The sequence below is a fragment of the Lynx canadensis genome, chromosome D2, assembly GCF_007474595.2.
Source record: "Lynx canadensis isolate LIC74 chromosome D2, mLynCan4.pri.v2, whole genome shotgun sequence".
Taxonomy (NCBI): Eukaryota; Metazoa; Chordata; class Mammalia; order Carnivora; family Felidae; genus Lynx; species Lynx canadensis.
The window spans coordinates 13,975,464-14,001,433 of NC_044313.2; the positions used below are offsets into that span (position 1 = coordinate 13,975,464).

Genomic DNA, 25,970 nt, shown 5'->3' on the forward strand with positions numbered 1-25,970 from the left:
TGGTTGTTAAAGAGGGTGTTGTTTAATATCTATGTGAAGTTTCCTGATTTCCTTCTATTATTGATTTCTAATATCATTCCATTGTGGTTGAAGAAGATACTTTGTATGATTTTTATGATTTCAATCTTTTAAAATTTATGGAGACTAAATTTGTGGCTTAACATAATATCTATCCTGGAAAATGTTCCATGTGTACTTGAGAAGAATATGAATTATGCTTTTGTTGGCTGGAGTGTTCTATATATGTCTGTTATATCTGTTTGGTTGATAGTTTAAGCCCTCTCTATCCTTATTAATCTTCTATCTAGATTTTATGTTCATTATTGAAAATGAAGTATTGTAGCCTCCAACTATTATAGTTGAACTATCAGTTTCTCCCATTAATTCTGCAAATGTTTGCTTCATATATTTTGGGAGTCTGTTGTTTGCTGCATATATGTTTACAGTTGTTACATATTCTTGATGAACTGACCCTTTGTGAAAATACAATTTCCTCCTTTGTCTCTAGTAGTAGTTTATGATTTAAAGTCTGTTTTGTCTGATATTAGTATAACCACCTCAGCTTTCTTTTGGTTACTATTTGCATGGAGTATATTTTTCCCATCATTTTACTTTCACCCTATGTGTGTCCTTGGATCTAAAGCGAGTCTCTTGTAGACAGCATATAGTTGGATTTTTTTTCTTGTATTTGTATTTTGCCAATCTCTGTCTTTTGATTCAACAGTTGAATACATTTACATTTAAAGTAATTACTGATAAATGACTTCTTTCATTTTGCTAATTGTTATTTATATGCCTTATACCATTTTTGCCTCTCATTTCCTACATTACTGCCTTGTTTTGTGTTTAGGGTTTCTGTGTGTGTGTGATCACCATTATGATTTCCTTTTGTATATATTCTATTGATATTTTCTTGGTGGTTACTATGGGGATTATATTTCACATCCTAAATTTATAATATTCTAATCTGAATGAATGCAACCTTAACTTCAATAGCTTTAAAAAAAACTCTGCTCCTATATAGCTCTGTCCCTATTATGTTATTGTCAGAAATTACACTTTATACAACATGTGATGACACAGATTTATAATTATTTTTAATGCATGTCTTTTAAATAATGTAAAAAATAAAAAGTGAAGTTACAACCAAGAATATAATAATAATGGCTTTTGTATTTGCCCATATATTTACCTTTACCAGAGATGTTTATTTCTTCATATAGATTTGAATTACTGTCTAGTGCCTTTTCATTTAAACCTGAAGGACTCCCTTTAGCATTCCTTGTCAGACAGGTCTGGTGGTAATGATTTCCCTGAACTTTTCTTTCTTTGGGAATTAATTTCTCTCTCATTTTTAAAGGACAGTCTTGCTGAATATGGAATTCTTGATTGACAGTTTTACTACTTTTAGGGCCTTAAATATGCCATCCCATTGCCTTGGGTCTCCACAGTTTCTGATGGAACTTTGTTGTTAATCATTTTGGGTATTCCTATATGGAATTAACCACTGAACTTGAACCTGTAAATTGATCTTCCAGCAAATTCGGGATCTTTGTAGTCATTATTTTGTCACTTAAAAACATTTTCCATATACCATTATTTCATCTCCCTGTGGGCCATTAATTTCATGTGTGTTCAACTGCTTGATATTGTATTTCAGGTCTGTGATGCTTGTTTAATTTTTCAAAAAGATCTTTTTTTCATTCTGTGTGTTTTATATTGGATTGTTTCCAATGCTCGTTTCAAAATCATTGATCTTTTTCTTCTGTATTATCTAATTTGCAGTAAATCCTATCTGATGTGCATAGAGCTTTGTTCATTTCTGATATTGTATTTATCTTTTGTGGTTCCATTAGAATATTTTTTTATAATTCCTCTTTTCCTCCTCATCTTGTTTATGTTTCCCTTTAGATCTTTGATATATCTTAAACATATTTATAAGACTTAAAATATTGCTTATAAGGTCCTTGTCTGCCAATTCCATCATCTCTGTTATTTATGAGACTGTTTCTGTTCACAGACGTCTTATGAATCGTATTTTTCTGCTTCTTTGCTTACTGTAATTTTTAGATGCTGGATACTGTGAACTTTACATTGTTGAGTGTTGAATATTGTTGTAATCCTTTAATGATTACAACATTAAACAATAAAAAGTCTGTCATCACTTTTATTGTTGTTCTCCTGAATGTAATATGTACTTTTCTTTGGCTGCTTTTAAGACCTGAGTGTTATATTTACTTTTCAACAGTTTGACTATGATATGCCTTAGCATTGCCCTTGTATTCCTGCTGCACTATTTATAAAGAGACAGAAATTAGTAACAACTCAAATATCTAAAAACCTGAGAATGGTTCATTGTTCGTTGACATAATGGAATGGCACTGAATAACGGTGTAGCTTATGTTGGTCCAAGATAAAATGTATATGAAATAATGTTCAGTAAAAATTGGAACAAACTATTATATGTAGTAAGCTTTAAAAAAATGAAAGATACTTATATAAGAAACTTATAAATTTACTAGTCATGTAAGTAGTGTATTGAAGTAAACCATTACTTCCTCTGAAAATCTTTTTTTATAACAGCTTTTGAGATGTAATTCACATACCATGAAATTCTTCCATGCAAAGTATACACTTAAAGTATGCAATTCTAAGAATTTTGAATATATCCATAGAGTTGTGCAAACATTACAATTAACTTTAGAAAAATGTTATCATCCTAACAAGAAACTCCATACCTATTAAGCAGTCACTTCCCATTTTCCCCAATGCCACCCAGTCCTCAACAACCACTGATCAATTTCTCTCTCTATGGTTTTGCCTCTTCTGCACATTCTGTATAGAAGGGATCATAGTATCTGGTGTTTTCTTACAGGCTTTTTTCACTTAGCATAATGTTTTCAAAGCTTATTTATGTTATAGCATGTATTAATACTTTATTTCTTTTTGTCATGAAATAATATGCAATAGTATCAGTTTTAATTTTTTTTAATGTTTATTTATTTTTGAGAGAGAGAGAGACAGACAGACAGACAGAGCACGAGCAGGGGAGGGGCAGAGAGAGACAAAGACACAGAATCCAAAGCAGGTTTCAGGCTCTGAGCTGTCAGCACAGAGCCCCAACATGAGGCTCGAACTCATAAACCATGAGATCATGACCTGAGCTGAAGTCCAACCCTTAACCGACTGAGCACACCAATGTTATCAGTTTTAGATCATGATTAATATTATAATAAGTAGCTCTATACATAAAGACTTTTAAGATGGATACCTAAAATGGAATTAGTACGTTAAAGAAAATGAACCATTTTTCATGTTATGTTTTTAATGTATTTATAGCTCTATATCTATATACTTACATATACTATATACAAATCTATATCTATATACTTCAAAAGGCTACATAAATAATGTGAACTTAATTTAATTTCCTGAAAATGCAAATAAGCATTAAAGAGAAAATCCTTTTGACTACTGCTGTCTCACACTCCACTCCTCACCCCTGGGCTTGTTCCTCTATTTTCTACTCCTAGAGGCAGCCATTATCCTGAGTTTGGTACCTACCCTTCCAATTCATATTAAAAAAATTTTTTTTAAGTTTATTTATTTTTGAGAGACAGAGAGAGACAGAGCATGAGTGGGGGAGGGGCAGAGAGAGAGAGAAAGACACAGAATCTGAAGAGGCTCCAGGCTCTGAGCTGTCGGCACAGAGCCCAATACGGGGCTCCAACTCACAAGTCGTGAGATCATGACCTGAGTTGAAGTCGGACGCTCATTTTTAAAAGGCTTTTAATTATATGTTATATGGAGGTTAATAATTCCATTGTGATGCCTGCAACACAAATCCCTATGTGCATTATTAAACAGAACAAAAGCTAATTATATCACTTCTATCCTTTCCATCAATATTCATATCATATAAATAAACCATAGTGTAATGGGAGATCTGAATCCCAATAATTGACTCTAACAGCCATCCTAATAATTCATTCCATGCCCTGAAGATAATACCATATTGTATTTCAGGAGGCTATTTTAATTCCAAGGAAGGTAAACAGGATTGATTTCAAGGGGCTTCAGATTCAGCTTGGGACCAAAGCACTCAATTTGATTATAGATTTGATAATTAATCAACTCATTCTTAAACTCCAAAAGTGATACCTAATTACTGTATAATTGGAGTAGATTATTATATCAGCCATTAAAATAATGGAACTTTGTGAACTAACTCAAATATTTAATAGGCACAATGCTGATATTTGGTTGAATATTTTTGATTACTTAGTTTTGGAGGAGGCCTCTGGGCATTGTCCAGCACTCAGGGTGACTGATCAGGTTTACCGGGTTTCCTGGCTGCTTTACAAAAGCCAGGTGGCCATGATTTGTTGCTCAAATCTCTTGATTTTTTTTTTCTGGAAAGAAATGATTTCTCTTTACAAAATACCTGGTGGCAGCACATGTCATTCATATGCTCTTGTAGTTGAATCTGAATTGTCTCATGTTTCCTGGGACTTTCCAAAAAAAATTTTTTTTAAGTTTATCTATTCTCCAGTGTGAGAGAGAGAGAGAGAGAGAGAGAGAGAGAGAGAGAGAGAGAGACAGAGGTGGGGGGGAGGGAGGGAGGGGCAGAGAGGGAGGGAGGGAGATACAGAATCCAAAGCAGGCTCTAGGCTCTGAGGTGTCAGCACAGAGCCCGACAAGGGGCTGAAACTCACAAACCATATTGATATGACCTGAGCCAAAGTTGAACGCTTAACTGACTGAGCCACCCAGGGACCCCCTTGGGACTTTAAATTTTGAAGATTTAAGACATAACCTCAGGTAATCTCAGGGCAAAGGCCCTTTGGTTAATCTCTTGTGGATTTTCATGACAGTTGATCTGCAAGTGTTTTCAACTATCTCATGAAAACCTAGGGAAAGGATTGAATAATAAGACGCCATACCAAAATTATCTGTAAGTTTTCAAAGTTCCAATTCACTCTCACTTAAAAATACTGTGCTGCCCTCTTAGATCATTCCGCCACTAAATTACCCATCCTAAAATGTTATATCAGCTTTTTAGAAGAAGAGAAAACAGAGCTATCATTTTTTTCAGAGTTTGAGTTAGACTTTAGTAGAAGTATCAGACAGATACCAGTTAACAGTAGCTCCCCTCCCCCTCCCCCACCTATCACAGAGAGATCCCTTGGTAAATAGAGTGGGACATTTGCAGGTGAGTATTGAGCAGAAGCACTGTGCTGGTTTGAGCACAGTGAGTTGTGAGTTGGTGAGAAAAACCAGATGTGCAGTCTAATTCATTTTGGATTTATTTTGGATGCTTAATGATGCTAAAAGAATTGTGCCTCTTTTAGCTTAAAATTAGCACCCCAACCCCTTTCTCCTGACCTGGAAACTTAGTTTTAAAACAGAAAAAAAGAACACCTAGTGTAGGTCAAATTCTAGATTTGTTTTGTATTTTCTTGGAGAGTAGGTATTGGTATCATTCCCCTTCTGCAGATGAGGTTCAAAGAGGTCAGAAGACTTTGACCAAAGACTAACCAGCAACTGGGGTTTGGGGAGGGCCATTCTGAAATGTGACAGGCCTGCCACACCCCTTCTGGCCAAGGTCTAAGCCAGAGCCGGGTTTAAACAGTGCAGAGGGCAGTGACGTGGGACAAATGCCAGGCTTCACTCTGCCAGCTCTGCGTGGCCTCCGCCATTCTGACCGCAGTGTCGGCCTCCTTAAGCGCAAGGTCCTGCCACCGCAGAGCAGATGCTCCGCGAGGCCTCGCGATCCACGTGCTGCAGGGCCCACGTTCTGACCACTTCCCAAACCCCCGAGCAGCTGGAGAAAGCCGCTTGGGCCGTGGTCACCGTCAAGTGACTACTACGTCCTTTACTCCGGAGGCGTTCCCTTACCGGGCCGGTTTCAGTCCCTGCCTGTTTTTCAAGGTGCAAAACGTGCACACTGAGCTTGCCCCTGCGGGCACCCGATTTCCCACACCGCCCCCAGACTCTACTGGATGAGAACGGAGTTGAAGCCTGGGTTGTTTTACTGCCCACCACATCCCGCTCTCCCTTGGTGGCTCGCGGGGGGCGGCCCGCGGTAGCGTTCAAAGTGCTGTCTCCAGGGACGCCGCAGCCCCAAGGCCGGTTTGTCCCCCTGCCGTGTCCGGGGGATCGGGGCTGGAGGAGGGGTGCAGCAGCGAGCCGCAGGGCACACCCGCGGGTCCCACGCCCCGCCGACTGCGCATCCTGCGGCGCCGACCTCCGCGGGGGGGAAGGCGAGGCGCAGCGGCCGCCGAAGGCTTGGCACCGGCTGGGGCCCCGGGCGGCCGCCGCTCCCTCCGCCGCCCCACCTCTTGCCCGGCCCTCCCCACCCCGCCCCACCGCCCGCCCGCAGGTGCAACCGCGGCGGCCGCCGAGTAGGTGCGTGGGGATGATCTCACTCGCGCGCTCCGCGCCAGGAGGAGGAGGAGCGGGAGCAGACCCAACTTCCGGGTAGTGCAGCCGCACGCCACCGGCATCTTGCTTTTCCTCCCCCTCCCCCCCGCTGCACCCCTCGCCTCTCCCTCCTTTCCTTTATTCCCGGCCCCACCTGCCAAAATGAACAGCTCGGACGAGGAGAAGCAGCTGCAGCTCATCACCAGCCTGAAGGAGCAAGGTAGGCGGGCGCGCGGCCGCCAGGTGCGGGCAGCCGCGGCCCGTGGGCGGGGACGGCTCCGGGCGCCGGGTCGCGGCTGCGGCAGGCTGGGTGGGCGGTGTCGCGGCTGCCGCGCTCACACCCGTAGCCCCATCACCCGTGCGGGAGCGCCCTCCGCGCCCCGCGCGCCTAAGGAGAGCCCGGGGCCGAGGGTCAAGAGCGCGTGTCGGGCCCGGCAGTGCGGGCAGCCCTCCCCGGCCCTCTGGGGTGGGGGGAAGGGGCCGAGATTTGGGGCGGACGCGGCACCACCTCACACGCGGGAGAAGCGGGTGGGCCGGACGTCTCGGGAGGAGGCGGTTTGGGCAGCTCCGCGGGCCGCGCTCCCCAGCCTCGGCCCCACCCTTCCACATTGGCGCTGGGAGGCCTGCCGCGCTGCCGCTACGCAGCCTTCCCTGCTTTTCAGCCCCCTTCGGGCTAGTTCCTCTTTCCTTCCCCAGCCACAGTTCCAGGCCCGATGTGTTTGACCACTTACCATTTTCAGCAGTTTATTAGTCAGTGAGCCAACACCCTGCCTGTGTTGGGCTTCCTGAATTCAGACTTGGCTCTGGTCAGGAGAGCCAGGCCCTGTGCATGCATTTCCACACTTCGCCTGGGGGTTACCTCCTGGTAAAGAACTGTTCTAATCAATAATTTTCACCTCTTACTGCACTTGGCCACAAAGCCAAATTAGCGATCAAGTGTGAGTTCAACACTCTTTACGTTTACAATTACTGTTATTATCCGGCCCGAAGGTGGCCCGAGAATGTGGGTCAAGAAAGCGAGGAACCGCACAGATTTAGGAAGTAAAAACGTGTAGGAACTTGTGCTTTTCTGAATCACTTGGTGACATGGCCACATAGTGGAAGGGGGCCTGCTCTGGGGCTAATCCTGCTGTTCACTCTCAACTCTTTCACTTCTGTTGGCTCAACTTGACAAGGCTCTTCCCTTCCATGGGTCTTGCGGTGATAATGCCTTACCTGACTAAAGGCATGGGCTAAACCAGATGATTTTATTGGACCCTGCCCAGTTCTGTGCACCTGTTGCTCTTTTGAAACCACAGACATACCATTCGCAAGGGTGTGTGGACCCCTCTGGAATTCACATTCCTGGAAACAAATCTCAGCACGATTGTTTACCAATCCTGTGATCTTGGGGAAATTATTACCTCACTGAAATGGACAGAACCCGTTTCCTTTGTTGTATCTAGCGTCTAGAAACCATTGGATAAATGTTAATGGCCTTTTTCAGTACCTTCGACTCTCATCCTAAATTAGCCTTAGTTCGTAAAGTCACAAGCATCGGTGAATCCAGTGGGTGGGTGAAATGCCCTTATCTGACATTTCTCAAGTGGCTTAGTTGAGGGGCTGGATTCTGTTAGTATTTTATTTCTAATAGCGCTCTTCCCCCAGTAACATAGTACTTGGGATTCTAGACAGTTGGAGCTTTCATCATTGGTAATATCTGTCAGTTGGATATCAGAGCTCTTGATGGATGGTTGGTTTTCAAATAATGATGCAATAAAAAAACTTCACTCCTTTTTATTCTGAGTATAATTTCAAGGGTAGATTAACAATGCGGAAAATCCACATGTTGTTTATATTTGATTTGGGAGTACATTCTCTATCTCTGTGTTGGATTTGAGAGCTGAGAAAAAGGGAGGATTCTTAAGTTTTTGGCTCTTTCTCAGATATTGGAAAACAAATCTATGGTTTGGTATTTTTGGAGGATGTATTTCCTTGATGATGGGCGTATCAAAGGCAGAACAGTTAGGCTTTGGAATTTGTGTGTCTTAAAAGGTGCACTTTTTTTTTTTTTTTAGGATTGAGTCCGGTTACATGGGTGTTGGGATTTTTTTCAGCCCATCTCAACACCAGAGCATTTATTTGTCATAGGATCATAGACTGTGATAACAAAGGACTTATTTCAAGGGCATTTAACTGCTGTTTGACCCATGGAATTAATTGGGAAGATGGGAGTTTGAGGTAGATGAACAGGCAACTAGGTGTTTGGGCTCTTGCCCCTAAGATCATTAATCTTGTAAGCTGATGGTATGTGTGATTTATTTTTGAAAATAGACAATATATTTTTAATCCCTGTTAACATGGTGAATAATTCCACTACTCCTATTTAATGAGGACAAGAAAAACCATTACCGATGAACACTCTAGTTTCCTTTTTCAACCCTGTGTAAACATATTCATGTATTCCTTTAACCAATACTTACCAAGTACCTACCATGAATGAGGCCCAAGTGGGAGGCCCTCGGGGTAGATAGTGAACCAAACAGACAGTCCTTGCTCTCCACCAGGTTTACTGTCTAGTAGACAGTTATGAATCAAATAACCACACAGATGTGTGCAATTACACATCGTTTTTGTAGGATAGATTCTTAGAAATGGAATTGTTGGATCAGAGGGCAAGTAAAGTTTTTGTTTTTTAACGTTTATTTATTTATTTTTGAGAGCGAGGGAGACAGATTGTGAGTGGGGGAGGGGCAGAGAGAGAGAGAGAGAGAGAAAGAGAGAGACGCACAGAATGTGAAGCAGGCTCCAGGCCCTGAGCTGTCAGCACAGAGCCCGATGCGGGGCTCGAACCCACGAGCTGTGAGATCATGACCTGAGCCAAAGTCGGATGCTCAACTGACTGAGCCACCCAGGTGCCCCGTGGTAGACATAAAGTTTTGCTGGGCGTCATCAAGGTGCCCCCAAAAATGGTTGTACCAGTTCACCTGGCCCCCCCGGCAGTGTCCATTCCTCCCCCCCCACTTGTCACCGTTGACCAACCTCGGTCTTTACTAATTGTGACAGTCCGATGAGTTTCTTCATTTTCGCCAGTCTGATGAACAAACATGGCAACGTTAGAAAAACTAAGTGAGGTTCTTAGTGAGGTTTGCAATCTTTTTACAAGGTTATTGGCTTCCTCATCTCATTTCTTCGTTAGTGAATTTTTGGTCAAAAATTTGAACCCGTTCCTCGGGAGTATGTTCAGAAAGAAGATTCCTATCTACTCTGAATGGCAGAACTGACCCAGCCTTCCCTAATGTGAAGCCTGCGGTGGTGTGGTGAATAAGGTTGCTTTTGACAAAAGTTGTGAAATGTAATGACGGAGTCTGTCATAATACGAACAATCTCTAATTTATACTTACCATTCCCTCAGCTCTATGTCTTATAAATCACACCCACTTCTGAATTACTTCAAAACATTGTATGTTCCCTTCTAGTGAATGGTATAATTAGCTATATTATGTCTTTCTAGAAAGTTATATTATGTCCCTTGAAAAAAATTAGCCAGTGTGTGATTGCTTATGTTCAAGCAGATGTTGAGGTAATGAGGTAATTCTCTTTTTGTCCTTTCTGGAGCTTTATTTTATTGGACTGATTGACATCTTTAATGCACTGACAAATGGCAACTTGGGATACTATTTCCGATGCATATTTCTTAGCTACTAAAGTGGACATTTCCCTTACAAAACATCGTACGATTTGCTCTCCCTCCCGAATTCTGCTGGGAAATGATCGACTTAGCTCAGCATTTGTTTAAGGTACATGATTTCCTCCGTAATTTATTCGTCCCACGCGCATTGAATATTCATAGCCAGGCACTGTGCTAGGCATCAGAGTTGGAGAGATGAATAAAACCTTGTCCCTGCTGGTGAGGAGTTCCTAGCCTAGAGATGGTGGTAGGCATGTGAATTCCAGGAAGAGTGTCTAGTTGGCAGAGTTTGGGTCACGGGTTTAAGTCCTTTGGGCAGGGCACCTTGATTGGCAGCCCCCACAAAGGCCAGTGGATCGGAGTGGTTGTCCAAACAAGAATGGTGTACCACTACCAGAAAGGGGGGTGAGTTGCAAGTTGGGCAGACACAACAGGCGTCCACTATACCGGTCAGGGTAGTAATGCCATGTTACTTGGAACCTGGCAAGGAAGTTTTGAAGGGTGTGATCATACCCAACAGTTAATGATGTTACGATGTGAGACCACAACCACGCCAAGCAGACTGAAAACACTATCGGAAAGTAAGATAATGGGCTTTAAAGCAAGGGAACATTTCATCTTTAGAGTTAGCTATCGTTTTCTCCAAGACTATAGCGATAGTGCTTAAGGTTCCAATGGGAATTTAGCCAGGCTTAGTCTTAGAGCTGAGTTAGTCATTAAAGAGGCTCCCAGCGTTGCCTTGACTTCTAGGCCACAAAGTAGCTAGAGCATTATTTCGACAAAAGGGGCCCAAAGGATTGCCTACTGCCGTGACTGTATCAGTCAGGAAAAGCTGAAGCATTGTCGGTCTTGGATACACACAAAGTCAGTCAGTAGAAAGCAGTTTGGGATTAAACGGTTGCCATGGTACCAAGTGCAAACTTGGCTTCACGTCACTATTTTTACAAGTGTGGTCCGGGGGGCCACCGGTCTCTGAATAATGGGGGTACGTACGCACTTTCTTACTTATTGATGAAAAGAGGCCTGGTAAATTTATTTTTCTTCATCTGGGTATGTTTTTTGTAAAATCGACACTTAGGATGTTTGGCTTTCACAACAAAATATAACCTAGATTGAGAAAAGTGCACGAAATAGGAATGAGCATCTCAATGAGTTATTGAAAAAAAAAAAAAGTGCTTCTAACAACACTTAAATCAGAACATTTCCAGAAACCCCTTCATAACCTCCCAATCCTTCTCACCTGCCTTTCCCCGATGCTATTTGTGTCTCCAAAGGTAAGTTCTGCCAGTCTCTGAAGATTAGCTAAATGGAATCGTACAGGATGCATTATTTGCTGTGTCTTCTTTCGCTCATTACGTGTGGGATTTATCAGCATCGTGTGTGGTTGTAGTTCGTTTATTTGCATTGCTGAATAGTATTCCACTGTATGAATGCACCCAAAAAAAGTTTTTAAGCGAACATACTGTGGATCCGAGGTCAGCGGACTTTTTGTGTAAATGGCCAGATAGTAAGTATTTTAGACTTTGGGGGACATTCGGTGTTGGCTGTAAACCCTAAAAATGCAGTTTCCTCCTAAAGTTTGTGAACTACCATCTCAGAGGCACCAAATGGGCAACCCTCCATGAGATGGACGCTCATCATGGGCTGAAGAATTACGTCTTGCAGTCAGAATTTCATCATTCATGTAAGATGTCTGCTGGGTCGTTCAATCTTACTTTTGTTTTAAATTGAATTAAAAATAAACATCTGTTTATTTAGGAAAAAATAAGCATATAGCATGAAAAGTACAATGAACTCTTCCCTCTGATTCATTGTTTCTTAATCTTTATTTCATTCTACTCTCCTAAGGAGTCTTTTTAGACATTTTCCCCCCAACTGTTCTTCTCCCCATGAAATTTTAATACCGTGGATGTACTGTACATCTTTTAAAAATTTTTTTTTAATCTTTATTTATTTTGGGGAGAGAGAGTGTGAGCAGGGGAGGAGCAGAGAGAGAGGGAGACACAGAATCCAAAGCAGACCCCAGGCTCCGAGCTGTCAGTACAGAGCCCGATGTGGGGCTCGAACTCACAGACTGCGAGATCATGACCTGAGCCGAAGTCAGACGCTCAACTGACTGAGCCACCCAGGCGCCCCATACTGTACATCATTTAATGTGCTGTGATCCTTTGGAGGCCGCAGACCACTGTGATACCTAACACTGTGTTCCTCTTTGAGGGCAGTGCCGTCCCATTGGTCACACACGCTCTCACCCCCTTCCCATTCCTCAGAGTTACACTGTTAACTTTTTGTTGTGTTTCCTCTCAAAAACTGTGCACGTGAACACACATATGTAGTTAATCACTTAATATGTATTATGGAATTCCTATCAGTACATATAGAATTGAATCTTTAAAAATTGATTTGGATAGTGTTGCACTCTCCAGATTTCCCCCAATGTAGTTAATGTCCTCTCGATGGACATCTCTGTGTTTCTGTGTCTTTGCTATTAAAAATAATGCTTTGGGCAATAGATACTAGACATCAGTATGGATTCATGTTTTGCCCAATCTAGATCTAGATGATTACATATAGAAATATTTACAGATAAGTATATGAAACTGTCATAGCCAAGAGGTGTCTAAGGAGACATGACAACTAAACGTAACAGGGTACCTGAATGGAATCCTGGAAGAAAAACAGAACATTAGGTAAAAACTAAGGAAATATAGTTGAAGTATGGACTTTCCTTCATAATGTGTCAGTATTGGTCCGTTGGCGGTAATCAATGTGCAATACTAATGTAAGAAGTTAATAATAGGAGAAACTGGGTGTGGGGCATATGGGAGCTCTCTGTACTCTCTTTACGATTTTGTTGTAAATCTAAAGTTTACAAAATTAAAGTTTATTAAAATAAAGATGCTGCTTACGTCCTCGTACACCAATATCTGTAAGTACAGCTGTGGGAAAAATTTTCAAAAGTGGATCCCAAAAAGTAGGTATATTTTAAACTTTGTTGTCCTGTAGATTTTATTCTGTTATACAACAACGTTTGGCTTTAAAATCCAGGAGGAACATGGCTTTCATTCTTGTCTGCTTACCGTGCTGAATATTAAATATTTTAAGTATTAAAGCATGAGTTCTGGAATTTTTATATGGCACAACAAACAGTAATATATTAGGATCCTTTCAGTGACTTGATTCTATCTCGAATCCTGTATGGCACAAATCAGAGTATGATTGTGATATATATATATATATATATATATATATATATATATGCTGTATGTATACACACATACGTATATATATTAGGTTTACAGAAAACCTTAGCAGAAAGTACAGACAATTTCCACATAGCCCCTCACCTTCCCTCACCCCCAGTTTTTTCTGTTACTATCATTTTGAGTTAGTATGGTGCATTTCTTAGAATTGATGAGCTGTATTGACCCGGTATTATTCTCTGGAGTCCATAGTTTATATGGGGGTTAATTCTTTATGTTATATGTCCTATGGGTTTGGACAGATGTATGACATATACCCACCATCACATTATCATACAGAAGTATCACTCCTCCAAATATTCCCTCTGGTCTACTTGTTCATCACTCCCTCCTTACCCCTGAACTCTTGGCAGAACCCCTGATCTTTTTACTGGCTCCATAGTTTTGCTTTCCTCAGAATGTCATAGAGCTGGAATCATATAGTCTGTGGCCTTTTTATATTGACTTCTTTCACTGGGCAATATGCACGTATGGTGGTTCCCCTGTGTCTTTTTGTGACTTGATATTTCTTTTTATCACCAAATAATACTTGTATGGATGTACCATAGTTTGTTTATCCATTCACCTGTGGGTAACCATGGTCGTTGCTTCCAAGTTTTGGCACTTAGGAACAACTCTGCTCTAAATATTCACGGGGTAGGGTACGGGGGAGGGGAAGCCTCCGATGGTCCTGTGGGGGTCTCAGGACCCCGTGGGGTCTCAGGGTCTCGGTGCGCCTGTCCCCTTGGGCTGCGACTTTCACTTGTGCTTCTCAGTTTTTTTTTTTTTTTTTTTTCTCCTTAGGTAAGACAGGCATGCCAGAGGGGGCTGGAGTTGGCTCTTATCTTCCTCCAAGTCTCTTAGGCTCTGATGAAATGATTTTTCCTAAGGGCAGGCCTTGCTAAGGCTCTGGGCACATTTCAACATGGCGCCTTCTCCCTTCCCCCGCCTAAAGTAGTAGGGAAATTTCCTCTGATGTTTACTGTGAGGACTTGGTAGCCCTCCTGGGTGTAAAACTCACAAAAGGTTGGGGCCCTCCTAAGAGTGGCCTACCCACTGGAGTTTTTAGCTCTCAAACTTGTGAGAAGTGAGCCTTCAGCAATTTGCCAACCACTGCTTAGGTTTTCCTGTCTTGGCGCTCTTTGGTGATGAGGTTCTGAACCTCAGCTTCTGCTCCCGTAAGTTGTGATTGTCTGTATCTTGCCCATCCCTCTAATTTTTGGAAGAGCAGTTTGCCCTGTGATCTCCGTTCTCTGATGGACCTAAGAAGAGTCATTGACTTTTGGTGTGTTGAGGTTTTCTGTTGTTGGGAGGACAGGAGTATTGACATCAAAGCTCCGTGCCAGACTGGAGACCAGACTTATGCATGTATTTTAAACATACTCAGTTTCCTCTCTTTCTCTTGGTTAATTTGAAGTCATTACTATAGTTCGTTGAGAGTACTTCTTAAGCATCATTAATTCATTAACACTGAACCGTGTGTTCTACCAAGTAATGCATACGTTTCGGGTTTGCCATAATTTCTTTTCAGATGTGAAATCTGTCATCTTTGTTTTTTGATCAGGTTTTCCAGCAGTGTTTTCTCTGACTGTTCTAATGCTCTAATTAACGAGGGAGGTATAAATGACTTCTCTTTCTACTCTGGTTCTAGGAGAGGACCCATTGGCATGTGTGCAGGAGGGAATAATGTCCTAATTGAACATTATCTCTTATGACTCATGTCCTCGTTCCCCATTAGTAAGAGGTGTTTCAAGGCTCCATGAGTCTCAGAGATGCAGACTTAATGGATGAGAATCTCCATTAAAAGATCTTATGAGGCAGTGTTTTTCTGGGTATATTTGATGGCTATTTAAAGCTTCACTTTTATTAAGTATCTTGTTGTAACATGTGATGTAAGAGACCCTTTTAATATGGGGAGGGTAGTATGTGCTTTTTCACAAGTTGTTCATGTGAAGAACTAGATCCATTCTTCCTTCTTCCTTAATTTAACACACATTTATCAAGTGCCTGCTGTATGTCAGGCATTGTGCTGGATGTGGGCATCTGTATGCATAAGACACAGTCCTCACCCTAGAGGATTATTTCTGGTCTGGTGTTTTAACACATCGCACGCAGTAATGCTCAGTAATGATTTTTACATGAACGACTTTGGAAATCAGTAGACTGGTCCTGCCTCCAATATTTCTTACTGCAGGATTTGACTTCTCTGTGCATTTGTATCTTCATTTTTATTTATTTTTTTTAAGTTTATTTATTTATTTATTGAGAGAGAGAGAGAGAGAGAGAGAGAGAGAGAGAGAGAGAGAGAGAGGATCCCAAGCAAGCTCCATGCTGGAACTCATGAACAGTGAGATCATGACCTGAGCCTAAATCAGTTGTCAAATGTTTAACCAGCTGAGCCACCCAGGTGCCCGGTGTATCTTCATTTTTAAAATGGGGACGTTAGGGGCACCTGGATGGCTCAGTTGGTTAAGTGTCTGACTTTGGCTTGGGTCACGATCTTGCAGTTCGTGACTTTGAGGCCCGCATTGGGCTCTCTGCTGTCAGCACAGAGCCCGCTTTGGATCTGCTGACTCCCTCTGTCTCTCTCTGCCCTTCCCCCGCTCACGTGCGCGCTCTCTCTCTCTCTCTCTCTCTCTCTCTCTCTCAAATAAATAAGTAAACATTTAAAAAAGATGGGGACGTTGGTATTTGACTTAATTGCTCCACATCCCAGACTTTTATGAACCAGCCTTTCAGTCAACATAGGTACCAACTCTGCTTCATATTCTGTTGGGTGTGAGGTCTATAGCAATGAATCGAATGGGAGAGAAGACAAGAAAACAGGCTTATGTTCAGATAATTTATAACGTTATACATAGATGCTCTAGTAGAGATACATGAACAGTGTATTCTGGTAGTATATTATAAATACACATGTTGATTTTCGTCTTAGGTATGTAGGGAGAGTTTCTTACAGGAAATGACAGTTGAATTGCATTGTCAAGGAGCACGTAGGGAAGATAAGGAGGAGAAGACCTTGCAGGCAAAGGAAACCTGTTTATAAAGGCACCTGGGTATGAAAGGTCTTAGAGGGGTCAGGGAGACATTGGGACTTGGGGTGTGATGGATTGAGTGGTGGTCTCTAAGACTGAATGGCACAAGTGGGAATTGGTGTCCCAGGTTGTAAAGCTAATGTCATTGGGTGCTTTTAAACCCAAGAATGATGTAAACCAGGTTGCTTTGTTACTATGCTAACTATCTACTTTGTGAAGAATGAACTTGGGATAGAGGAAAGCTAGAGGGTTTTACCATTATTGAGGACTAGAATCAGGGGAGAGATACTTTAGAGGAAGGACAGATTGGAGAGACTTTTTAGGCGATGGGAGCATTTTGATGATCTGTTGGAAGGTGGAAGAATGAGAGGAATCAAGGATGATTCTGAGGTACTAGCTTGAAGACCAGGTACATGATCCCATCTAGGACATCATGCATACAGGAAGGAGGAAGTTTTGGTGAAAAGGGAGTTTGATGAGTTCACTTTCTAACATGCAGAGTGTGAGGTGCTTATAGGGTATATGGACAGAGATGGCCAGAATAATACTGTCTAGTAGAACTTCCTGCTGGGATGGAAATGTTCTGTGCCTCCTGTCCAGTGTGATAGCCACTGGCCACGTGTAACTGTTGAGCACTTGAAATACCGCTAGTGTAACTGAAGGACTGAATTTTCAGTTTTATTTAATTTTAATTAATTTACATGTAAGCAGCCACATGTAGCTAGTGACTCCGTATTTGACACTACAGGCCTAGAAGGTATTGGTTGGAAGGACTGTTCTGGTGCTTATACCTGAGATGGGGTGATTAATCTGCCTGGAACTGAGAGGTTTCCAGGGACACAGGGCTCTTCAGTCTAAAGTGGGAAAGTCCCAGGCAAACCATGATTGTTATCCATCCTAGCCAGAGGTGTTATTGGCCTGTAGTTACCAACTTTAAGTGTCATGCCTCTGAAACAGCTAAGTCTTTTTATCAGCTTTCTGGGCTGGCTATATCATGATTTACAGCTTGGAGAGAAAACTCCCTTTCTTGGTATTAGGGAGTTGGGAAATAGAAAACCAGCATGATTCTTGAAACACGTGCTCTGCCTGAGATTCTCCTTGTTTCCTCCACATCCCCCTTTTTCTTCCATTCTGTACTCTTATGTAACGATTCCCCTCCCTGGCTGCACATTAGAATCACCTGGGGTGCTCACTTTCTAAAACAAATATGGTGCCCAAGGTCCACCCTAAACTAGTTAAATTAGAATCTTGGGTTGGGGTGGGCAGAGAGGGGGCTAGGCATCTGTATGATTTAAAAGCTCCACAGGTGATCCTAATGTGCAGCCAGGATTGAAAAGTGCAGCTCCCAGACGTGCTTCCGCCACTTTGCCAACTTCCCTTTTTTTTTTTTTTTTTATAACTACAACACAGTACCATTGATTGTTATTTCCCTTTCTCCTCCTTTTATTTGGTGGAGGGTGGGGGTTGCAGGATTTGATATACTTTGCTGTATCCCTAAGAATAACCATGGCTAACATGTAATGAACACGTAATATACCTAAGGTACTCTTACATCTTACGTTAACTCCTAATCACAACACTATAAGAAAGATGTATGATAATTATTCTTATTCTTCAGATGAGGAATCTGAGATTCAGAGAGAGTCACCAAATAGACCAGTGTCCCTTGGCTGCACTTTTTAATTACTGTTATATGACCTAATAGTACAGTGAAATAAACTGTACCTGTAAACCCAAGAGATGAAGTCTTCCTAAGCTGTGGATGTCTTTCAGATGGCAGAGCATTGGCCAAGTTAATATCTACTTTTGTACCGGGTTACTTCAAGCTTTGGAGGATCTGTATCATCAAATCACTTGAGCTGTGTGACTCACTTCAAAAATTCCCAGTGAGCCAGTTCTGAAACAAAGAGAAGGCTTTCTCTGTGACCCTTTAGCATTGCCAGAGAAGAAGTAGCTGAATAATATAGGTCACTTCAATTTTTGCCAGTTTCGCTGAGGTTAGGGTTGGTTACATGTGTATTCGCTATGGGGTTTGTGTGTGTATGTATGTAAATCTTATTTAGGGCAGTGAGCTTGGCTTTTTATCTTCAAAGAAATAAAAATATAAGTAAATGTTTTTGTCTCCATTAATCCCCTATCCCCCAGGAGCCCCCTTCCCATTGCCAAGTGGTTGAATTCTTCCTATACTTTTCCTCTGCATTCCCTTTACCTGGCTTCATTTTTGTAAGTTGCACATGGTCACAAGAAAACATATTTTCTGTGGTTCCCATTAAGTCATGATAGATGAAGGGTAGTTGGGAGTCAGCGGTGTTTCATCTGGATTCTGGTCAGAAAATGGAAGAGTAGTATCGGTATTTTTTAAAAGCTGCAAAGCTGTTATCTAATGTTTGAAATAGAAAAAAAAATTCTTAATGTCAATATGAGATCATGGTTTTAATAAATAAACGTTGAAAAAAAATAAAAAAAAAAGATCATGGTTTTATAAGCCTTTTATTGTTTGTTTGTAAAGTAGGTCATCAAGAAAAGAGTGGTAAATCAGTTTTGATTTTTCTACTTCATCTGCAGATACTTTTAAATGTCAAGTAAATGAAAATCTCTCAGTAAAATATATTTAGTTTTTGAAAGAATATTAGATACAGTAATAAGATTTGGGACCACAACCATAGACTACCCAATGCATAAGTGCATCTTTTTAGACTCTCTTAGTTTTGTTGCTTTCTGTTAAAAAAGGAGGGGGTCATTTTGTTGACTTTTCATAACTGAGGACAAATTTAGTTTATACCCATTGGTTGGGTTTTGTGTGGTGGAGGCTGAGGAGGAGCTGGTGTGCATAGGACTTCATTCTGTGGTCACTCCAGTCTTTTCTGTTGAAAATGCAATTCTTTATAAAAGGGCTGTTATCTTTACATGTATCTATTAAGCTATTTTATGGGCTAATTCTCAAGGATTGTTCTCGGCTTCAATAAAATTGTCCGTTAATTCTTATTTAGAGCGTCACAGAGTGCCGCTGAAACTTCTGGGCATTGGTGGTGTAATCCCATAAATATTTGTTCATTTGGTTGGGTGTTAAGGTTGTGGTCCTGTGATTGCCTTAGCTATTCTAAACCCTTTGGATCACTGATGGAGGATATACTTCACCATGTGAATTGTATGTTTTTTGAGGTGTTCTCTGCTCCAATGGTTAGAATCCTACACTCCTGGATTTAATGACCAAATTATCTGGGATGTTCTTGAAGCCACTGATGTCTGATTATTTTTTTCTATCTTTGGGTTATTCATGGAAATAGGAAACTCTGTCCTTTAAAAAACAAACAAACAAACAAACAAACAAACAACTGACCTTTTTGTAGACACATCCCGATGAAAATGTTTTTAAAGTAAAAGTACAAAAATGCAATCTGGGCATGCCCTGGCTCTGTGGCGCCAGTCAGGGCGCTGCTCTGGGAACAGGTACCGGCTCTGTTAGGCCCACCTTGTACATTTCATTTCATCCTTAATCGCGGGTCATGCTCTTTCCTCCCATCATAAGCTGTGAACCTCGTATTCTCAACCGTGAGGATATCTAAGAATGGTGCTTTGGCCAGAAGGTGGATGTGGGGGTTCAGGCTACTTTATTTTCCTGGCAGTAGAGGATTTTCAGTAATAGGCTGCTGTTTTCTCACATAGTTGGAAATATTTCCCAACCGTTCACATATTTTTCCAACGTAGTGAAATGAATCTGGCTGATATCTGGTCATGTCTTGCTAATCAATGACCTTTGCAGTGCCTGAAAATAGTTGTTCTTAGTTTTATGCTCATGGCATAAATCTTGTGCTTTGTGGATAAAGCAGATGTGTGACACTGAACCGAATGTGTAAGCCTACTTTATTTTCTGGAGGCTGATTTTAAAAAGAAACCTCTGATCACAGCCCCACAGACTAACAGTGCTGGAAGGAACTTCACGGAGGACCCACCTGTCTCCTCTCACAGCCCAAATGCTGAGCATCAAAGAGAAGTGATTTGTCCTAGGTCACTTATGGCTTCTAGGTCTTTCTGTGACCTGGGGAGAGCCGAAAGTTGGCCTGGTGGGCTCACACCTGCTGTGGTCTCTCTCTCTCTCTCTCTCTCTCTCTTTTTTTTTTAAATATGAAATTGATTGTCAGATTGGTTTCCATACGACACCCAGTGCTCATGCCAACAGGTGCCCTCCTCAATGCCCATCACCCACTTTCCCCTCCCTCCCACCCCCCACCAACCCTTAGTTTGTTCTCAGTTTTTAAGAGTCTCTTATGGTTTGCCTCCCTCCCTCTCTGTAACTTTTTTCCCCCCTTCCCCTCCCCCATGGTCTTCAGAGACTCTTCTTCGGCCTCTTCTCTGCCCCACCCCCAACCTAGTACACAGACCACAGAGGCTAATTGGATCCAGGGTTTTCCTACAGTAAACTTCTGATAGTGTTATAATGCTGCTTTCCTTTTTTCTCCTTTTAGCCATAGGCGAATATGAAGACCTCCGAGCCGAGAACCAGAAAACAAAGGAGAAGGTTTGTACTCTACCCTTTCTTTCCTTTCTTCCATGTGTAAAAGCCTAGACGGCATGGCGCATTGTTCTGCCACCAATTTCAGTTAAATGCGAATGAGAGTTTTTTTCTTTTTTCTTTTTTCTTTTCTCCTGCATGTGTGGTTCAAGCTAATATCAACTCCAGGCTCCAGATGGTAAAGACTAGCAGCATGCCACAGTGGGCGCTGCTCTGGGCGATTAAGTACACGGCTAAATGTGCCGCAAGGCACCAGGCCAAGCATCCCGGGCCCCCGAGAACTGTACTTTTTCCTAACAACCAGATTTGGGATCTAGTGATGGAATTGAAAGGGAGGCATTTATCTTTGGGGCTCAGACGCGGTAGATTCTGGAGGGAACTCTTTGGCATTAGTCGTTGGTCGTTTAGCCCATCTTTTCATAAACCTTTTTGATGCTTGTTTCCTCTCAGAATGTGAATAATATACCGGAAGTTGAAAATCACTCGCTAAGAAGATGGTGGTGCCTGGTGAATATTTTCAGGGGCTCTGGCAGTTTTATTTTGAAACTTAAATAATTGAATTCTACTTACCTTTATAAACTACTTACCTATATGTCTCCGCACAGGTCCATTTAAGATTTATGAATATTTATTTATATATCTTTTTTTCTCACCCTGTAAATTTAAGGAGGGGACAAAAGAGAGGTCTGAATTAAAAAAAAAAAAAGGAGAGTGCTGAATTAAAATGAAAAGTAGGAGAGGGCAGAACTGTCCATTATTATTTTTATTTTTTATTAAAAATTTTTTGGGGCGCCTGGGTGGCGCAGTCGGTTAAGCGTCCGACTTCAGCCAGGTCACGATCTCGCGGTCCATGAGTTCGAGCCCCGCGTCGGGCTCTGGGCTGATGGCTCAGAGCCTGGAGCCTGTTTCCGATGCTGTGTCTCCCTCTCTCTCTGCCCCTCCCCCGTTCATGCTCTGTCTCTCTCTGTCCCAAAAATAAATAAACGTTGAAAAAAAAAAAGTTTAAAAAAAAAAATTAAAAATTTTTTAAGTGTTTATTTTTGGGAGAGAGAGAGAGACTGGGCACAAGCGGGGGAGGGGCAGAGGAAGAGGGAAACACAGAATCTGAAGCAGACTCCAGGCTCTGAGCTGTCAGCACAGAGCCCAACGCAGGGCTCGAACTCATGAACTGCAAGATCATGATCTGAGCCGAAGTCGGACGCTTAACCAACTGAGCCACCCAGGCACCCCTGTTGTTTTTAGATAGAAACAAAATTTATGCTTAGAAATTACTTTGTTTGACAGAATGAATATTTCAAAACAGGTCTGTGGTGGAAAATTCATAAAACATGATGTTTGTGGTTATTGAAGAAGATGGTCATCATGGCTGTAAATCATGAGACCTTGTCTTTAACATTTGAGAATCAGATAAGTAATGAAAATTGGCAAATGTTTGTAAACTTGTGGCCTATTTGAGGGTATTTATTGGGTTCTTAATCGTATTTAAAATTTTCACTCATATTAATTTGCTACCTGTATGATTGGTGGTATTAATAGTATGAACTCTAGTTCATATAAAAGCGGATTTTTAGATCATTATTTTTCACCTACTTTTAAGGCTCCTTTGCTCATTTGTAAATAAATCCTTGATGTTCTGTGACATCTTGAGTTTCTTCTCTTCCTTCCGTCTGGTGATTTAGGGAATGGTAGATGGGGGTGATGAAAATCTCTGTGACAGAAAGTGGTTGGTGCATGAATCTCTCATGTGGTAAGAAAGTTCCAGAAAAACAGTTCGACAAGATTCCTAATTCCAACACAATAACGACCAAAACTTGCAGATGTCCTGAGGATGCCGACAGGTGGGGAGCTTGTGCTTAGATCCTGGTTCCCTGAAGCCCCGTGATTTGGGGGTGGAGCCACTGGCTGCTGCTTCGGCCACGTGGCTTGAGCATCTTTCCCCAAGAGACCCAACCATCTTCCAGCTGCGGGAGAAAGAGCCAAGAAGTTATCAGTCGAGCCTGTTTTATCAGGTGAGCCTCTTCTGTTGGCATTCCTGGCCCAGGAGGGGAAGAAGAAGACACATTGGAAGGGTTCATTCAGGAGAACTCTTTGACTTAACCTAGAAGTTCTGAGGAGAGAAAGCAAACGAGTGTCTTCATGGGACAGAGAAGGAAGAATATAGAAGAAAATGAATGACACAAGAGGAGAAGAATAAGTTTTTTTTTTCTTCTCCTTTAATTGTTGCTTACATGTAGACCTAGCATTGCCCCCAAAATAGTAGATGTTCTGTAAACATCTGTTGGTGGTGGAGGTGATGGTTATTTCACGGAGAGCCACCTTCTGTGGGGAGGCTTCAAGTGAACCATCTGTTGCCCAAGTGGAATTATAGGTAATATTCATTTGGTAAAAGGATTATAAATTACTTTTGCCCTTTAACTATTTCTTTGTTTTTGTTAAACAATTTTTTTCAATGTTTATTTTTGAGAGAGGGAGGGACAGAGAGAGAGAGAGAGAGAGGGAGGCAGTGTGTGAGTGGGGGAGGGGCAGAGAGAGAGGGAGACACAGAATCCGAAGCAGGCTCCAGGCTCTGAGCTGTCAGCACAGAGCCCGATGTGGGGCTCGAACTCACGAACTGTGAGATCATGATCTGAGCCGGAGTCAGACGCTTAACTGACCGAGCCACCCAGACGCCCCCACCCATTAACTATTTCCATGTTTCTCTACACAGAGTGTGGCCCGATACTTTTGTAACATCTGTATGCATTACTGACCTTCTTCTGTTCTAATACTTTAAAAATAACTATTAACAGAAACAGGAAGAAAAAAATGGAAGCAGTATGGAACGCTGTGGTTGTGGGTAAAACAACATAGAGTGGTTTTAAGTTCATCGCGTTCTGTTCATCTTCTGGTAAAAGGCTAACAGGTTTATTATTGAAAATTTTTTTTTCCAAAAAAGGGGGGCTGTATTACAAAGGAGGGAAGCATATAATAAAAGCCTTTTATGCAGCACAGAATGAGTAAAAGCAGCGTTAGTTCTGGTGGTGGTAAATGGAGAACACCATTTTCTCTGGCAAAGCACTTTCTTGTGCCTGCCTGAGTGAGCTTTGTCCCATCCCTATCCACAAATACACATGGCCATCCTTACCTGGCAGACCCAGAGCAGAGTTTAAAATTAGTCAAGGAGAGGAAATTAAAGTAAAACTCCTTTTGCCATATTTAATTTGACCCAGGGGAATTTTGCACAAGTGGAAGGGACCAAAAGAAACACATTGCAAGTTGTTTCTCCCTTCTTCGTGTCCACATCCAGTCTGTCTTTGTTGCTAGGTCACGAACCTTATCAATGAGAAGAGACAATGGGTGTGATTTTTTTGGGGTAAGATATTTTTATGCTCTGTTTGGAGTCTCCTGCAAGAGACGTCATGTCTCTTCAGAGCCGGCAGTTGCTTAAGCAGCTGTGTTTGTTGAGAAGCTACTATGGGCCATGCACACTCACTTGTCTTCCTCGTCCAATACTCCAGACAGCTCTGTGTCAGCTCCAGTGCAGAGAACAGACCCCGAGAGCTTGACAGAGTCTAGATTCCTATGTGGGTCTTCTGACCACAAATGTTCTTTTTGAAGCAGGTAAGCTTACGGGAGCTGATTGACTTTCTCCACCAAGGTCTTGGTTTTATTTGTAGTTCTTTGTTGTTAGCTCATGAATTTTCCACAGCCAGTTATCAGACTCCATACTTTTCTGGATCGTTTATCTCGACCATCGATAGGTCTGTATTTTTAAGTACAGTTTCAGTTTTTAAAAACTGAAAGTTAAATAGCGCGTGAATCGTAATGTCAGAAGACTCACGTGTGTGAGTTTGTGTGCATGTAGATTCTGGCACAGGTGTGCCAAGGGTAAGAGGAGAGACCTGGAGGGTCGAATGAGGGACACAGGAAGTGGACAAATAACTTGGATAAATTGTGCTGTGAATGCCTGGGGCCTGGGGGTGGGATGGGAAAAGGACGAAAAGATAAGGATCCTCCCCTCATCCGTGTGACAAACTCTCACTAGCTCTTAATGCTTGGCTCACGTGTCCCTTATTTTTTTCAAAGTCTTCTCTAACTTTCTCCCAAGCAGAATTGTTTACTTCTTTATAACAAAATATCTGTGTGTATTTCTTATGTACTGATCACATTTTCTCAACCAAAACTATTATCAAAATATTCTAGAGTGTACAAGTAAGCTGTATGGGGTTGGGTTAAAGTGTAAAAAGGGTCCCAAACGTGCCTTTATGGAAAGGGTGCTACTTTCTCTAATTTTTTGGCCTAGTTGCTAAACGACATTGTCAACAGTATGTTAAAGAGCAAGAAAGCCTGTTATGTGGAAGTCCACGACCCTTCCAAATCTGTTTTTTTGAGGTATGGACAAATAGAAGATGATGTATTGTGGGATCAATCAAATAAAATGTGGTCGTTTGCTCGGGAAGCAGGCACCACATTAGTCATGCTTCTAATGCTTCCACAGTCGAAGGGCATTCTCCTTATGACTCATTCAGGATCTTTGTCATAATTGTTTGGGGTTTTTTCCTATATGGGGGGGGGCGAAGCCTCACTGAGCTTTTAATGGAATAGCTTTCACATTTCTCAGGGTGGCGGGTGTGTGTGTGTGTGTGTGTGCGCGTAAAAAGAAGGAAATCTGTATAATAGAAGAATGTCTGCCTTTAAACAGTAAGTATTTATATTTAATATTGTGTCTTGAGATTGAGTTTTGAAATGAATAAATGTTTAAGTGGCTGATTAGAAGCCGTTTGGATGAGCTACTGTCACAGTGCATCAGGCGGCTCTGTCAGCTTGCCAGGAACAATGAATGAAAGGGAATGAGACAGACACTTTCCAAGACTTACGTTTCAAGAAGCCAGATATATGATACTGTTTGCATCTTGGCTCCCGTTTTCTATTGTTAGCATTTCTTTCTCTTGTGTAAATTTCAGAGGTGAAGGTCCCAAAGTATTTTATTAAAAAAAAATCAGTAAAGAAGCCACTTTAAAGAGCGAGATACGCATCCATTATGCTAACTGTTCATGCATAATACATCCACATACATGCAGTTTCTTTAGAACAGAGTGGCAAGTGGT

At 41.8% G+C, this 25,970-nt stretch overlaps 1 protein-coding gene across 3 annotated transcripts in view; it reads left to right on the forward strand.

The window, feature by feature from the left end:
• The first annotated feature begins 6,367 nt into the window (after window positions 1–6,367).
• Window positions 6,368–25,970, forward strand: part of SHTN1 (shootin 1) — a 101,149-nt gene continuing 81,546 nt past the window's right edge. For 2 of the 3 annotated variants that reach the window (XM_030334125.1, XM_030334128.1), the window contains exons 1-2: window positions 6,446–6,643; window positions 20,837–20,889. In XM_030334125.1, coding sequence (XP_030189985.1) covers window positions 6,586–6,643; window positions 20,837–20,889 — 111 coding nt within the window. In that variant the 5' untranslated portion in view covers window positions 6,446–6,585. Of the gene's footprint in view, window positions 6,644–20,836; window positions 20,890–25,970 lie in introns of all 3 variants that reach the window. The other variant, XM_030334126.2, reaches the window with a different exon arrangement.